This window comes from Dermacentor variabilis, chromosome 4 (genome assembly GCF_050947875.1).
Source record: "Dermacentor variabilis isolate Ectoservices chromosome 4, ASM5094787v1, whole genome shotgun sequence".
Classification (NCBI taxonomy): Eukaryota; Metazoa; Arthropoda; class Arachnida; order Ixodida; family Ixodidae; genus Dermacentor; species Dermacentor variabilis.
In genome coordinates, this window is record NC_134571.1 from 38,188,095 (window position 1) to 38,203,981 (window position 15,887).

The 15,887-nt window shown below is 43.0% G+C and overlaps 1 protein-coding gene and 1 non-coding gene across 2 annotated transcripts in view; one reads left to right on the forward strand and one right to left on the reverse strand.

Annotated features, from left to right (window-relative positions):
• The first annotated feature begins 229 nt into the window (after nucleotides 1-229).
• The window catches only part of Dis3 (exosome complex exonuclease RRP44-like protein Dis3), a 55,529-nt gene continuing 39,871 nt past the window's right edge, over nucleotides 230-15,887 (forward strand). Inside the window, exons 1-10 of the mRNA XM_075688697.1 lie at nucleotides 230-591; nucleotides 738-895; nucleotides 974-1,152; nucleotides 1,244-1,323; nucleotides 1,494-1,655; nucleotides 2,981-3,121; nucleotides 3,728-3,862; nucleotides 4,752-4,889; nucleotides 6,059-6,205; nucleotides 8,910-9,026. Of these exons, the coding sequence (XP_075544812.1) occupies nucleotides 373-591; nucleotides 738-895; nucleotides 974-1,152; nucleotides 1,244-1,323; nucleotides 1,494-1,655; nucleotides 2,981-3,121; nucleotides 3,728-3,862; nucleotides 4,752-4,889; nucleotides 6,059-6,205; nucleotides 8,910-9,026 (1,476 nt within the window). The 5' untranslated portion in view covers nucleotides 230-372. The remainder of the gene's footprint in view (nucleotides 592-737; nucleotides 896-973; nucleotides 1,153-1,243; nucleotides 1,324-1,493; nucleotides 1,656-2,980; nucleotides 3,122-3,727; nucleotides 3,863-4,751; nucleotides 4,890-6,058; nucleotides 6,206-8,909; nucleotides 9,027-15,887) is intronic.
• Nucleotides 9,959-10,032, reverse strand: TRNAS-GGA (transfer RNA serine (anticodon GGA)). The gene has a single exon. It is a non-coding gene; the product is annotated as a tRNA-Ser (tRNA).

The window sequence follows — 15,887 nt, forward strand, 5'->3', positions numbered from 1 at the left end:
CACAATGACCCCTTTAAAAAGCGCGCTGATTCAAGGTCGCGCGGCTCACAAATACGAAATTGGTTTATATGTAAACACGCAGCCGAGACCAAATTAACGTTAATTTTTTTGATAACATATTCCATTTTGGCAAATTTTCTTACCCATCAAACTTAATAAAAAATAAAATTTTTGTTCTTGCTAATGTACAGGATGGAGGTAGAATTTACACGCCACGCCTGCAGGAATGCGGTAGCATTCATGCCGGGGCATCTCGGTGTGTTTTGAGTGTGCGAAAACTGAAGCCACCGCGGTGTAGCATTTTTATTGCGCTTCTAATATTTTTAAGCACTTTTTTAGACTACACAGATTCTAATGAGGTGAGCCTTGAACATGCTGACGTCCAAAACTTTCGTAAAGAAAACCAAGAAAGGGAACGTGCTCAAAGTTGTCAGAGAACACTACCTTCGGGATGACATTTGGTGTGGATCGAAACTTTGTACGAAATGCAAGCATGAAAATCCCAATCTCGAATCGCTGCCTCAGAGTTTTAGCGATCTCTTCCCATCACCGCACTACGTTGTCCCTGACACTAACGTAGTTTTGCATCAGGTATGTAGCCAAGATTTCTTAACCGTTTGTAATCTAGCTATCAGGTATCACTCAAGCTAACTGTCATAGCCGGCCCCTGCTGAGCGCTTGCCACTCAGAATATGGATATTTTAACTAATGCACGGTATCCTTAATTATCTCCGCAGGTAGATGTTTTAAAAGATGCAGTCTTCAAGAACGTCATAATACTACAGACAGTTCAGCAAGAGCTAAGACATCGACATGCTCCCGGTTACAACGCCATCCGTGAAATTCTGGCTAACAGGGATCGGCACTTCTTTGTTTTTACGAACGAGCATCACAAGTACGTAACTGCACGCAATTACCTTCGTCACACCTGTGTCGTGGTCGCGGAATGACCAAATTTCCGTGCGTCACCCAGGGAGACATACATAGAACGTGAAGCCGGCGAAAGTGCCAATGATCGCAATGATCGTGCTATCCGCGCGAGCGTCAGTTGGTACTGCGAGCACTTGACAAATAGAGTGGATGTTGTGCTTCTTACCAATGACGAAGAGAATCGCAGCAAGGCGCAGGCACAGGGCCTCAAAGCATGCACATGTGCGTATTACCTGTCGCATGATTTCTTCAAACACATCGGACCTGTCATGTATTGATTGCACTCGACCTCTGTGCCTTGCCTTCGTTGCAGTTGCGGAATATGTTCGCAGCTTGAAAGACCATCCCGGCCTCCTGGACAAGCTTGCAAAACTGGAACTTGATGAAGCAGCTGTAAGGGGGCTCATCTAATTTTGTTTCGTTTTCATTTCATGTGCTTCTGAATATCTGCCGAAGGACAGAGTAGTGTGCTAATAGTGAATCTGCAAAACTATACTCGTGGGCACTCCCCTTGGTTGTAACATGTATTTATCAAGTGTTGTGTCTGTTGTTCCTTCCAACAGAAAAATGCTGATCGCCGCTGCATCTATCCTGAACACTTGCCTCAGGCAGAACTGCACCTTGGCATCAAGAGTGGGCGTTTTGAACAAGGAAAGTTTCAAGCTAGCCGTGACAACTACTTGGAAGGAAATGTTGTATTGGGTGATAACGAAGAATCTCGCAATGTAAGTTCTCTCTCTCGCATTTTGAGTGTGTATGATGTGCTGGATTGTTTTGCTCACTCAGACAATGGCAAGAACTTCACAACATCGGTTAATATTTGTGCTCCTAGATGAGAGTGAATAGCTGTACTTGAGAGAAGTCAAAAGGGGAGGTGTGGTCTTTTGAGGCATTGCATCTATCATCCACAAGAGTTGATGATAGTGTGCAAGAAATGCTTGCTAAGATGAACCTGTCATCCCTCACTTCCAGGCACCTATGTAACAGGATCATTGTCATTCTTTCGTTTTCCAAGAATCGTAATCATAATTTATTGCTCAAACTGTTTAAAGTACGCTAATTTTCTATTGAGTCCCATCATACTCTTGATGGGGTGCTGTAATGGCAGTCACTAATGATCAGTATGAGTTTTTTAGCAGAATTACACTGGTATGTTGCAGCAGTTTATCCTTAATTTAATATGATACGATAAAAGTTAAATTAATGTATGCTATAACACTATGATTCATGAACAATGGTGTGTAGCAAAAACAAACACCACATTCCAATTTTGCACATGTGTCTACATAAGCAATAAAAGAGTGTTTGAGAGCTTGAAGAGATTGTCATTAGTGCTGAAACTGAATAAATGGTGGTTGCTAGACGTTCAGTGATGTTTATGGTGCAATGGGTGGTGTTGGTGCAGGGATTTGGACAGGTGCCATTGTGACAGTGCAAATCGCAGGTGCGGGACGTTGGCGACTCTGTTCATCATCTTTGAGACTGCACATGGATGGTTATCAGGCGATGACCATGATGTGGCATGATCTGAAATGTGCTGAGACATGAAGGCAGAGAGTCGCTACGGCCCAATCAGAACTTTGATGCTTGGAAGACAATATCCAGTGGCTTCACCCTTTGCCTGTGGTACATTGGCACTAATTTCTTCACTGTGACTCCTTCTCTCGTCTCCTTCCTTTTTTGTTAACTTTCTTTTTTCGGCATATAGCATGATTAGCTGATTTTTCTTTCCTTTCTTCCAGTGTGCAAGCTACAACTCCATGTCATCATTTTGTTTCATCGTTAGCACACTTACGATACTCATACTAATCATGATACTCATACCATGTTACCACATTGACTCGCCCAGTTGTCCTTGATACAACTTGAGATTGTCATTTACAGTGATTTTCTGGCCATTGACTGATGATGCCTGCCATAGTTATGCACATCACAGTGTGGAAGGCCCCCTTTGTCTGCTTTTCGAATTCAGCACATTTTCCTTGCCTTGCATCTTCAAGTGCCATTGGATTTATGTACCTGTTATCTTTGTTTCATGTCTTCCCAACAGGTATTGATCCAAGGTAGAAGCAACCTCAACAGAGCTGTTCATGAGGACTTAGTTGTCGTGGAGATTCTTCCTGAAGACAAGTGGTCGCTACCATCTGGGCTTGTTCTTGTGGATGAAACACAAGATGAAGAGGACAAAACAGTGAGCCTCTTCTCCCATGCTTTTTTTATATGTTATGCTTATCTTTTAATTATGTGACCACTTGTAAGTGTAGACAGTTAATGATATGACTTTCAGTTACATGCAACCAGCCTGTGCATGAGCAGTGGGCTTGGTAATTTGTCACTAACTCTGATCTTCTCTGACTTGTCTTTAGCTGGGAAGTTTTGTTTGATGATACCCATAAAATAAGTGAACTCATTATTGAACAGAAGAACACGTTACATTCAGTGTAAAAGGCTGAAGGTTGTTGCACGCAAAGATGAAAATAGAATAGCTGCAATGATGGTCATTTGTGTGAGTGCCATAAAAGCAAGCTCACTTAATTGTGGTTTATGCGTGAGCTTTCGGCACTATTTCTTGAGTGTACTAGGAAGCAAGGCTGGGGGAGCCTGTAATAATACATTCTATTATATGAGTATTCACGAGGTTCTATTGCTGCCGTGGAGGTTTGGCACCTTTTGAAGGGCATTGCTCTTACCATTTCATGGCTCTGAAATTCTGGTCAAAAATATTTATACTTGTGCAAGCAGCTTATCAAAAGCAAATTGATATCAAATGTTCAAAGCATGCCTCTATTTCCATAAGGATGAAGAAGAATCGGTGAAGCTAAATCGTACTCCTGCCAAATCCAACCGGGTTCCAACTGGTCGTATCGTGGGCATCCTGAGGCGAAAGTGGAGGCCTTACTGTGGGATTCTTGCACCATCTACCATCAAAGAGGTGTGCCCTCTTTCGTTGATGATTTCATTAACTCTTTTTTGTGGAACTCTTTGTTGTTTGTTGCTAAAAAAGATAAAATAGGAATGTGTTTTACAAGTCGGAGTTTGATCAAATTCCAGAGCGCTTGTATTATCTCTGCACTTGTGCAATGAAGATTACAGAAACAATCAAGTAATGTAACATACATGTTGCTTTGTTTTATTTGAATTTGTGCAGAAATAAGAGCATGCCATAAAGCATGAAATTTGAGACAAAGATGGTAAATAACAATGCTTTGTTGACAGTCATGGCTTGTTTCCAGAAGTGTCATCTTCATGACGTAATACTGGGGAAGACTGCGAATGTATGCTTAGTTGATCAACTGATGTGACATTGCCTCACAGTAGTAGCATATGCTCATTGTTACATCCAGCAAGCACTCCTCTTCTCCCTCTTCCTCACCCAACGAGTAAAGCAAGGACACCAAAAAAGTAGTAGTTACTGCGACTCGTTACCCATTAAGTGAGAACTGCTTTCTAAGACATTCGTTGCACCATTTTTTTTCATTTTTACGCCACTGCTCTAAATTGATTAACATTGCCAATATATCAGAACCTGTGCTACAGATAAAAAAGATTCTCTTTAAAATTTATCACACACACTTTTGAAAGGAACCACTGCAGCTCCAGATACTTCCTATGGGAAACCTTTTGTTGTAATACAAGCGGTACCACTGCGTCTCAAGTATACCGTGAAGTAGTGCCTTGTGCAGTGATATTTGGATGTGTTATACACACATGCACACACACGCACACAGATTTAGTATGTCTGTGCCCTCAGCACAGCAAGTCTGTGTAGTGCATCCCAGCACATTGTGGATGAGGCTAATGTTTTTGCTGCTTGTGCTCAGGCTACCCGGCATTTATTTGTGCCGGCTGAACGAAGAATCCCCAAGATACGCATTGAGACACGGCAAGCAGAGACCCTGTGCCGTCAACGCATTGTGGTCTCCATCGACAGTTGGCCGAGAGACTCTCGATACCCACTGGTGAGTGGAGGTGCTTTAGGACTGACAGCTCCCTGTCTGTGATATTTCAGATGTCCAGTCCCACATTTTCTAGGCCATAGCAAAGAAAATGTGACAGCTTCAACTCATTGCTTTTGCTTCTTCTATATCATTGAATTCTGCTTTCACTGAACAAACAAATAAACTCTTTATAGTGATGCAGTTATCTTTGCATATTAGGTACAGACATGACCATGTGCCCTTTTAGGTGGTGTTTGTGTCTGGAAGGATTTAGCATAATATGAAATGTAATGCTAGTGAAATTCTGCCTTTCGATGTTGTTTCACATAGGTGGCTTCTAGTGGATCGAACAACAAAAAACACATGATGAATCTGTGTAACAATGCACTTGCCAATAATCTTTCTAAGTCGTCTGCAGGTCATAAAGGTTGCCAGTGTGATGCAGGGGTCCATCACCGCTGGCTTCCTGTGAAGCCTAGAGTCATTGTATGTCTTTTAAGAAGTAATCAATGACTGCTTTTTACTCATGCACAAAGAATAACCAGTTGTGGCGTTCATATGGTAAGCAGATTGTTTATATTGGTGAGGCTGACTGTTTCATCAATGTCTCATTTGCACTTGATGCTGCTTGCCTTGGCTTTTCCTATCAAATTATGCCATGCCAATGTTTGATGGATACAGATGCAGCACATGTCAGTTGCATAGTGTGCATGATGTATGCAGCATCTTTTCATATGCAGGAAGGATTCCTGATTCCTTGTGGTACAGGCTTGATGCTAATAAGGATAGAGTGTGCTTTGTGGAACCTAATTTCTGCACTCTTAATTTTGATTCTAACTTGCAGAAAAATTTGGGTCATTTGCATTTTATAGTTCAGTAACTGTGTCACATAGTATGTACGCTGCAAATTAAATGTTAGAGTTCAAGATCGATGTATCAAGATTCAGATTGAGTGATAGTTTTGGATTGTATTGTAGATAAATGATAGCAATTAGGCATTTCATGTCAATGGGTGTTTGCTTGAAAACCATGGTAGCTGAAGTAACACTGCACAGGCACACTCTGGTCTCGAGACATTGCAAAACTTACGAAGGGATGATGTATGTTGAGTGGCCCTCCAGTGCCTTCTTAGTGATTGTTGTGACTGCAACATGCTGCTAGTGTTTGGTCTCATTTATCCTTTCTTTCAGGGCCATTTGGTGCGCGCTCTTGGTGAAATTGGGGACAGGGCCACTGAGAACCAAGTCCTCCTGTTAGAGCATGACATTCCTCACCAGTGCTTTTCGCGGGCTGTACTTGACTGCCTTCCCTCTACTCCTTGGACTATTGGGCCTAAGGTATGTGCTGGCTAGATGGTAAAATTTTGTTTTTGTAAAATACCATTTTGGCTGGTAGTAAGCATATTTTTGAGCATAAGTGAGTGATTACATTTGTGATAATACTGCACATACATTGCTGTTGTAAGTTTAAGGGTGGTTCAGAATTGATGTGTGATTTAATTGACCTTAATTGCACTGGGTGTAACCCATTCCTTGTTGCTGTTTTGCGTGAATGGCCAGCTTTATGAGCGTATAATAGGGGAGGAAAGGCTGAAGGGTGCAGCAAGATTCTGAGAAGAGTAGCAGGCTGGAGGACTATTCATTACCCCAGGACAACCTCTCTGCATTTCTTTTGATAAAATCTCCTCTCTCTTTGGGAACAGCAGTGCTCTGTTCTTACTGACTTGGCAGTTTACGGGACAGTAGCCCAGCCAGTGTGGCAATAATGTTCAGAAGGCTTCAGTATAAAAGTTGCTCACAACTGTTTCTGGCACTGATAGCAAAGCTACAGGGTCATGTCCTCTGCAGATGTATTAGTGCTATACCAGATATAGTCTGGTTGAGTTTGGTGCCTCTTCCATTTGTCTGACCATTTGCACCACATTTAATTTTATGAAGGGAGCCAAAATTACTGCAGCATCAGTATTTCAAGTCATTTGTTTTATCTACATTGGCAGCTGTTTGCTCTAGTTTGTCATAAGTCTTTGAGACAGGCAGTGGGGCTAGTTGGCAAAAACAAACGGTCACCAGGTGATGCAGATGCCATTTCACTTTTGAAAAAAATCTGTGAAATGTGGACGATCCCTTGTGTGCCAAAACCTAAAAGAGCAAGCTACAAAAAATATGTGAAATCTGATTGGCACAAAATTATGTCTCGTTTCAAATTGCATGCTACAGTAAATACTGAAACAGTTATGTATTATGTTTCTCATATTAAAACACAAACGAAAATGCAGGTCTATTTCCAGAGGCATTATTGCACACATGCTTTAGTTTTATAGCTTTGTCTTCACAGCTGGGAAAAGTCTAGTCCAAGCAGTTGACTGATGAAAAAGCATTCAGGCATACTTTTCTTTCCCTTTACAGGTCATAAAAGTAGTCATGAAACATTATGTGCTTGGCGTGACAACTGATAGCAACGGCATTTGTGTACAAGCCTGCTTAATAATTTCTGTCCATACTGTTGTCATTTTTAGCCACTTAACTTTTCTTTCTCCTTCTGCAGTGGGTGCATTTTAGTCACTTAAATATATTTTTCTACTATGCTTTCTTTATTGAAATCAAAGGGTGATGGAACTTGGTGGTGGAACTTGGGAAACCAACTAACAACATTTATTTGAAGAAGGTACTCTTTAACCATATTGGCAGGGCTCTTTCGTGTTTGTTTGCATTAGCTCACAACTAGTATTTGCATCATGTCCTGCCATGTTGTCACACGTACACACCCTAATATAAGTTCCACCTGCCCCATAACCTCTGTCGCCAATAATCCCATATGATCATTTCGAATCTTACAGGCTTTTATGCAGGAGCCTAAATGATCTTATGGAATGTTGGGGGTTATGGGGCACATTGTATTTCTTTTAGTATGGATGAAACAGTATCTTCCTGTATTACTTGCATAATCAACACAGCTCCAACTTTCCCAATCAAGAAGTGTGTTTTTTTTTTCTTTTTCTTGCATGATGATCACACCCTGAACTTGCTGCCATGAGCTAGGAGACACATGTTACGATTTGACGTCTGATATGGTGTCCGGCGGGTGCAATTGTGTCAGGCGCCAAATCGTACCATGTCTCTTACTTTAATTGTGATAGCAATTATATGGACGCGCCAGGTGGATTTTTTCCACCGTCATCGCCGCTGCACACCGCATGGTGTAGGTGCGAGTGAAAGCGCGCGAGGGAAGCAGACGATCATGGCTCAATCTTGCCATCTTTTGTAATGCAAAAGGCCTCGGGAGGAGGGGGGGGGGCGGTGTTGTTGTACTCTGGCAGCAACTGCGTATTGCACGGCAATAACGATTATGGCTCAGTTTCCCATGTACGAGGGAGAAAAGCGGGAAGGAAACGCGCTGTCTTCCGTCGCGCGCATGGCACCAGGGGGCACGGCATTTTACTCAGGCAGCAACCGCGCATCGCGCGGCCATGGCGCGCCTTACCTGTAAAGTGATCTGCGTTAGAGAGCTGAGTCTATGGTGGCTTTGCACTGATGCGAATGTTTGCAAGTTTATATGGCTGATAAAACTACTATCCTTACTTCGTGTAACTGTCTACACATTTGCTATTGCAATCGATCGTTCGCATTTCAGGCAAAACTGAATTTTTAGAAGTGGCTGCTGAAAAAGAAAAGTGCTCATAATTTTATCCCGCATAATGAATGCACACCCAACATTGCACTTATTTTTTGGGGAAAAAAGTGCATTCATTATGCAAGTAAATATGGATATGAAAAATTTTATAGGCTTAATCTGGAGCAGTAAGGAAAAACGAAGTTCTACCTACTAAATAAGCAAATGTTTAGTTCACCAATTGCTAAACCAGACACATCTCTGTTACCTCTAGTTATTTCTTACATGACTTGAATTTAAGCAATAGCATACCATGAAATTGCATTTGATTGGCATTGTATCTGGCTATACAGAGCTCACTAGCTTGAGGGAAACTATGATCCAAGCTGGAACCAACTGATGATGAGGCTTTCTCTTTTCTTTCTGTGGCAGGAGGAGCAAGGCCGCAAAGACCTGCGTCACCTGTGCATATGCAGTGTGGACCCTCCAGGTTGCACAGACATTGACGATGCCTTGCACTGCAGGGAGCTTCCCAGTGGGAACTACGAGGTAAGCTTGTCGATGAGTTCACTCACTCAGGAGCACAAGCCTTACCAGTGCCATACACCACTAGTTATTAGTAACTGAGTAGTGTCAAACAAATTGTGCAGAAGCCATGGACAGTGATGCTCAATGTAAGTGAATGCTCCTAAAAAACCATTTGCTTTATTAACCCTTTGAGAGTTCGAGACTTCTATATGTACGATGTAAATATGGCTGGAGACGGATGTTGCCGATGTTGACTGCTTTCTAGCAGTTGTGCTTTTGATGGGCCTGGTGTGGAAAAGTCGCTGAGAGAATACTGGTCCAAGGATACCGTGTTGGACCCTCCTTTTTTCCAGTCGATGTTTCCAGCCAACCGCTTTTGCCTTTGGATGCGAGTAGAGCATCCCAAGCACTTCACCACAGCATGTAAATGTTTGCATGCCCCCCAGAGCTCTCATGCGACAGCACATGCATCTAAAAGCCACAAACAGACAGTACAATCGAAGTCCGATTTTTCAATCTCCCTAGGGGCCGTGAAAACGTACGAACTATTGGGCAGTCAGAAAAAAATGAATGTATGCCTCTTACTGCCCCCAAGGGCTCAAATCGCCATAGGCACGTCCGAAATAGATCTAAGGGCCTGCCAGTTAGTGTCTAGGTGTGTGCGAATAGTGATTTTTGAGACGGAATCGAATCGAATAGTGCCAAAAGGGAATCTAATCTAATATTGAATAATGTTCAAAGAGTTTTTGTATAATGAACTGGCATTGTCACAACTGATATGAAACAATATTCACGTCCCGGTATTCTTAAAGTTAGCAAGTTTCTGTCTTACATAGTACATTATGAAGCATTAATAAAGGAGAAATCAGACATCCACCCATCCGTAGCAATTGCTATAAAGGAAACCCCTACGGGTTCCTCGAAAGAAAAGCCTCACAGTTGAAGAAAAATTCATCCTGGTCCGGGACTCGAACCCGGGACCACTGCCTTTCCGGGGCAGCCGCTCTACCATCTGAGCTAACCAGGCGGCTAGCAGATGGTAGGGCGAAGTCGAATTTGTTGACAATACGAAGCAAAGGCAAGCGTTTGACATAATAGTTCTGCGGAAATCCGCACAAATGGAGCAAATGGAGCACAGAGCACAAATGGAGCATTAGGAGCAAACAAGTAGCCTCTTCGCATGCATAGAACTCTTCAGAGAGTGCGAATGATCGCGGTACAGCCTGTAAAATACAGTGGACTCTCTTTAAACGGAACCTCAAGGGAGCAGGGAAATTGGTTCTGTTTATGAGGAGTTCCATTTACTGAGAGACAAAGCTGAATACAATTCCATGAATACAAAACCAACGAACCATGAGGATGGCATTCCGTTTAAGAGGCAGTTCCATTTAAGCGATTTCCATTTATCGAGATTCCACTGTATGACCACCCAAACGACGTAGCCAGCTCCACTATGCAAGTTTTATGTCTAGACTATGCCAGCGGGGGTTAAAACTTACCATACTTTTGGTCCAATACTATGTTTATTTGGACGCAGTTGACGCTTCGAAATATATTCGGAAAGTATTTGAAAAAATTTGCATTTACAAATATTGACTATTCGATACAAAGACCGAATCGAATAGGACACTGTTTAATTGGTTATTCGCAAGCTTTAGAGTATTCGCACACCCCTAAAGGTGTTAAAATTATTGGGCATGTCCGAAAAATCCGTAGTTGACTGTAGTTAGCATGTGATGACAGGTGCACCCTGCAACTTGGCCAAATGAGGGCATGCGCCCTTTCATCGGCACCTTTGCATCAACAGTGAAAACCACCACAGACTGCCAGCCGCTGACCACGAAAACAAGGAAAAACACTCTTTGCTTATATACAGTAGTGTGTGAATAGTCAGAACTTTGAATTGGTTAGTATTCAAATTGACTTGAAAGACATTTTTACTTTTCGAAATACAGTAAACCCTCGTTGACTTGAACTTGCATATCTCGAAAAATTGTCCAAGTCTTTCTGTCCAATTTTCCAATTGTCCAATTTTCAAATTTTCTGCAGCACCAAACCATTTTGTATATGTGCCATGTATTTCTTGCCCTTTATCTCGGAAGTATTCTTGGGCCAAACTGCAGATATCTCGAAATCTTGACTGAGAGTGGAACAAAAATTCTGCCGCCGGACCGTTTCACAAGATTCGCACAATGCTGCTGTGCCTAAGGTCTCTCGATTTTTTTTTTTTCCTTTTGCCGCGCCTGCCACAAAGCTGATGCTTTCCCCGAATGTTAAGTCCGAGCCTAGCGGCATATCAACTTTGTCAAGCAACTCTGTGGCATGTCATTTGACGCGGCGCGTATTTTTCGTTCAAGTATTTTTCGTTGGCTGTGAGGAGCGGCAACTTAGTGTGAGTGCGACGAGCATGGCGCCACTAAAGCAGTACAAGTCGCTAACACTAGAAAAGAAGGTAGCCCTAATTAAGGAAGTGAAGAAAGGAGGCTGAACAGGATCGAGCATTGCTCAGGAATTCGGCATCCCTTTGTCTGCACTTTCGATGGGGCTCAAAAACAAGCAGAAGGTGCTCGATGGATACGAACAGAGCTCCTCTAGCCAGCAGAAGTGGGTTTGAGGCTTGAAGTTCCCGGACGTTGAAGTGTCGCTGATGGTGTGCCTGCGAAATGTCAGAGTGGCCAACCTTCTCATCACCACCTCACTAATGATGGAGAAGGCAGACGCTCTGGCCTTGCAAACGGACTGCACAGACTTTAGCTGCAGCAGCGGCTGGTTTGATCGCTTCAAAAAAAAAAAAAAAAAGGAACATTGTGGTGTCTAAGTCCGTGCACGGCGAGAGCGGCACCGTCGACGCAGCCACTGTGGACAATTGGCGCAGCAGCTGGCTCGCCGAGTTGCGAAAGAGTTAGGCCAACAGAGACATTTTAAACTTGACAAGGCAGCACTCTTTTATAAGATGTTGTCAAGCCACACTTTCACACTGAAGGGTGTAGCATGCGTAGAAGGGAAGCAGCGAAAAGACAGAGTAATGGTCCTTTTCGGAGCCAATGCAACAGATGATGAAAAGCTGCCTTTACTGATAATTGGCAAAGCACTTGAGCCTAAATGCTTTCGAAATGCACGACTGCCGAATGCCGTGATCTATAGAGTCAATAAAGCATGGTGGATGACGACACACTTTTCGAAGAGTATGTTCCTGCCATTGATAGCAAGATGGCTAAGAACAACAGGAAAGTTCTGTTCATTATGGAAAATGTCCCAGCTCACGGCAAAATAGAGTCAAACCTCAATATGTTGAACACGGATATATCGAATTATTGCATATATCGGACGTTTTCTGCGTCACCTGGAAAATCGCATGCATTTTTTATTTTTTATTTCGAATGGAGTCAAACGTAAAATAAATATATCGAACTCCGCCGTCCCAGACCACGTGCGCCCTGTTAACAGGCGGTGAGCTTTCCCGTAACACCCTTGAATATAGCGGTGGCGCAATGGGCGTTCCCGACTACTGCGCACTAAACACATCGATCGCGCCGAGAGCGCCGTTTGAGCGTAGCGGCGTACACATGCGGCAGCTTGGCTAGTTCAACAACGTCAACAACGCATTGCATTTGCCACACTGACTCCTCCTCGATGCCGCGCCTCGCAAGAACTGGCGGCTTGCATCCACAAGGACCCGCGACAGTGCACGCTCACTGGGCTTACTTATAGACACCTTGGCAGACGCCACTTAATACTTTGTTATTGACAGTGTTTCAAAGTGCTTCGATTGAGGGACGCAGAGATTGCAGCGGAAGTAGTGGCCAAATGACGCTGTCGAGGTTGGTCCTGCAAGCGCTGATATTCCTCCACTCCCGACTTCAACTGAGGCTGTAGCTGCTTTGGCCCTTCTATGCCACTACTGCAGCGCAATAAAGGGCACCGGCCTATCACTTGTGGATCGTTTAGACTATGTTGAGGACTCCGTGTTTAAGCACGCGGCTACCAATAAGCAGGCTACAGTGCTGCAGTCTTTTCAGCCAAATAAATAAATACTTTGTGTGAAGCCTCAAGTGAGTATTTACTGCGCCACGATTGTGGCGCGATTGGGGATCATTGTTCAGAGCGTTCGATTGGCCTAGACCGCCCTGACTTCGCATGGTGGACGAAGTCGGCGCTGCCTAGGCCAATTGCATGCAGCACAACAGAACGCATGCTCCAAACAATGATCCCTGATCGCGCCCTTGGTTCATTGGTTGATTTACAGATATTTCTGACGCGTTTTTTACGTGGTTTTATATATCGAATTCTGGCTATATCGAACTATTTTGCAATCACCGCGGTGTTCGGTATATTGAGGTTCGACTGTAACTTGGAGGCAGTGACAATAGAGTTTCCGCCTGCAAACATGGCATCTGTGCTGCAGTTGATGGATCTAGGTGTGGTTAAAGTTGCCCACAAGATATAGAGAAAGATCCTGCTTTATAGAATTTTATTATCATATGAAAATGGCAAAGGGTATGAAGTTGACTTGCTGGGAGCAGTACATCTCCTCTGCAGTGCTTGACAGCAAGTTCATGCAGCGGCTATCGCCAACTGCTTTGCGCATGCAGGATTTTCACATGCCACCAGTTTGCCAGAGGCAGAGACAGATGAATTCACAGATTGTGAGGAACTCTGCCAAGAGGTGATAAAGCTTACCGGTAATGGTGCCACCAAAAGCGACGTGACCTTTCACAAATACGCACTATCCGAGCAGGATGTGCCAGTGACAGGAGAGCTTACGGACGTTGAAATCGTTGAAATGGCCACAAATGGAGGGGACGGCGAAGACGTTGGCGATGACTACGAACCACCTCAAGAGGTGCTGACATCTTTTGAACGAGGAATTTGCAGTGCTTGTTGCGAAATAAGGTTCAGTGCAGCAGCAGGGAAGATCAGCTCATGCGATGCATCAAACAGCTAAAGGATGCCTTCCTAGGCCTGAGTGACCGAAAAGCAGACCAGCATTACACAGTTTTTTTCTGCTAAATAAAATGGCCGTGCCTGAAAACCTTTCAAATCCTTACAAAAAGCAAGATTAGAAGCTGCTGTTGAAGAGCTGGTAAGTGGTGATTTTTTTTGGAAAGAACTCAATTTTTCACGGCAATTTGCGCAACTTTGCTTCTATTGAAACCATGTATCTAGAAATTTTTTCCGGTTTTTCTACTTTGAGTTAATGAGGTATTACTGTATTCTAACCCACAAAATTGTTATTGTCCCTTTTTTTTAAGGGACACTAAAGGCAAATATTAAGTCATGCTAAAGTGATAGATTAGTTCTTGAGAACGCCTAAGGCATCACTTTTATCGCGAACAGAGCTTTAGCAACAGAGAAATTGAGGTAAATTCAGGACACGATTAGAGACTCTCCCGGGACTCTCACGTACTAGCCCGATGACGAAGGCACTCCTCATTATATTTTATTTCACTACTTCTCAATCACTCGTAATAAAAAGATCATTGTAAGGCATTGTAAGATGAAAAAAGAAAATGCTGCTTGTCCACTTCTATTTGATATTTGGAAAAGAGAACTCATTGACATTACTCTTGACAACAACACAGGCAGTTGAACGGTTTCGTTTTCTGCACTCTGCGCTGCCCGCGCTTCTTATATTCAGACACACTTACTGACACTCACTCCTCTCCAGATTCATGACAATTCACACCCCTCATCACTCACATTGTGAAATGAGTGAATATGAAGGAATGTACTCGTGAGTGAATGCGCTGACCTATGAGCAATAACTAAGTATGTGGGTTCAACTGTATGTTGTGAGTTTTTAATGCGATAGCGTTAAGGAGCCTGTGTTGTAAAAAATCCGACGTCAGCATTGGCGTTACGCGTCGGCGTCTCACATCGGTGTTGGACGTCGTTTCGCCAAGAAGAATTTCGAACTGAATTCCAAACCACACATACCCAACCACTCCTATACCTCCAAAGTTGCTCATACCTTGTGTTTCATTCTTTATAAAGTTATTCCTCGGAATTTTGAGAACAGCGGCCCACAAACAAATGTAATGGAAAAAAACACTGACAGTGCATGTCTTTTATGTTAGCTCTTTTCAGACTGAAATATTAATAGTACAAAACAATAACAGGAGATCGAACCATGCAAGAGGCTGCGTTTCTACCAGAAAGCTTGCTTTCATGCACAGCGTTCATAGCCAGCGTTTCCCAGTAAATGTTACGGTTACATAAGCTGCAGTTGACGGGAAACATAAAATCAGTAAGGGGTCTTTGAACTCTGGCTATTATATTCTGTTGCTGATGGGAAGAAAACATTTTTTTCAAGGCACAAACTGCCTCAAAGAAATTGCTCTTTGCATCACAAATGAATAGGGTGTGCAAACATCAATATTTTCGAATATGAATCAAATGTGAATACTCATCTTTGAATATCAAATCTAATATTGAATAATGATATGCACATGCATATATGAGCAAGTTGAGTTAATTCATTATTTCGGAACATTACAATTACATTGTCAATGTTAAAAAACTCGACTAGTAAGCCGTTATGCTAAAACCTTGTGTATTTGGCTTGTTAATTTGGAAAATTTAGTAAATTCCCACTAGCTGTCCTCGCTAGCCTGTGCCTTGTTACACCGCATTAAATGCCTGTAGAATCGGAGGAATTTAACCCTGTGCCAGTCGTCACTCATCGCACTTGCTGTCAAGCATGCTCAGAATTGGGGGTGGTGCTGCAAGAAAAAAAAAAAAAAAAAGAAAAGGTGCCCACTTGCAGTTTGCAAACCCTCGCCCCTTGCTACTTAGAGGCTGGCTTTCCCGCAATGTTTAGACATTTAGTGGCTAAGTGTGCTTTGCAGGCAAAATTTCGCTAGCAGCATGAAATCATTTAAA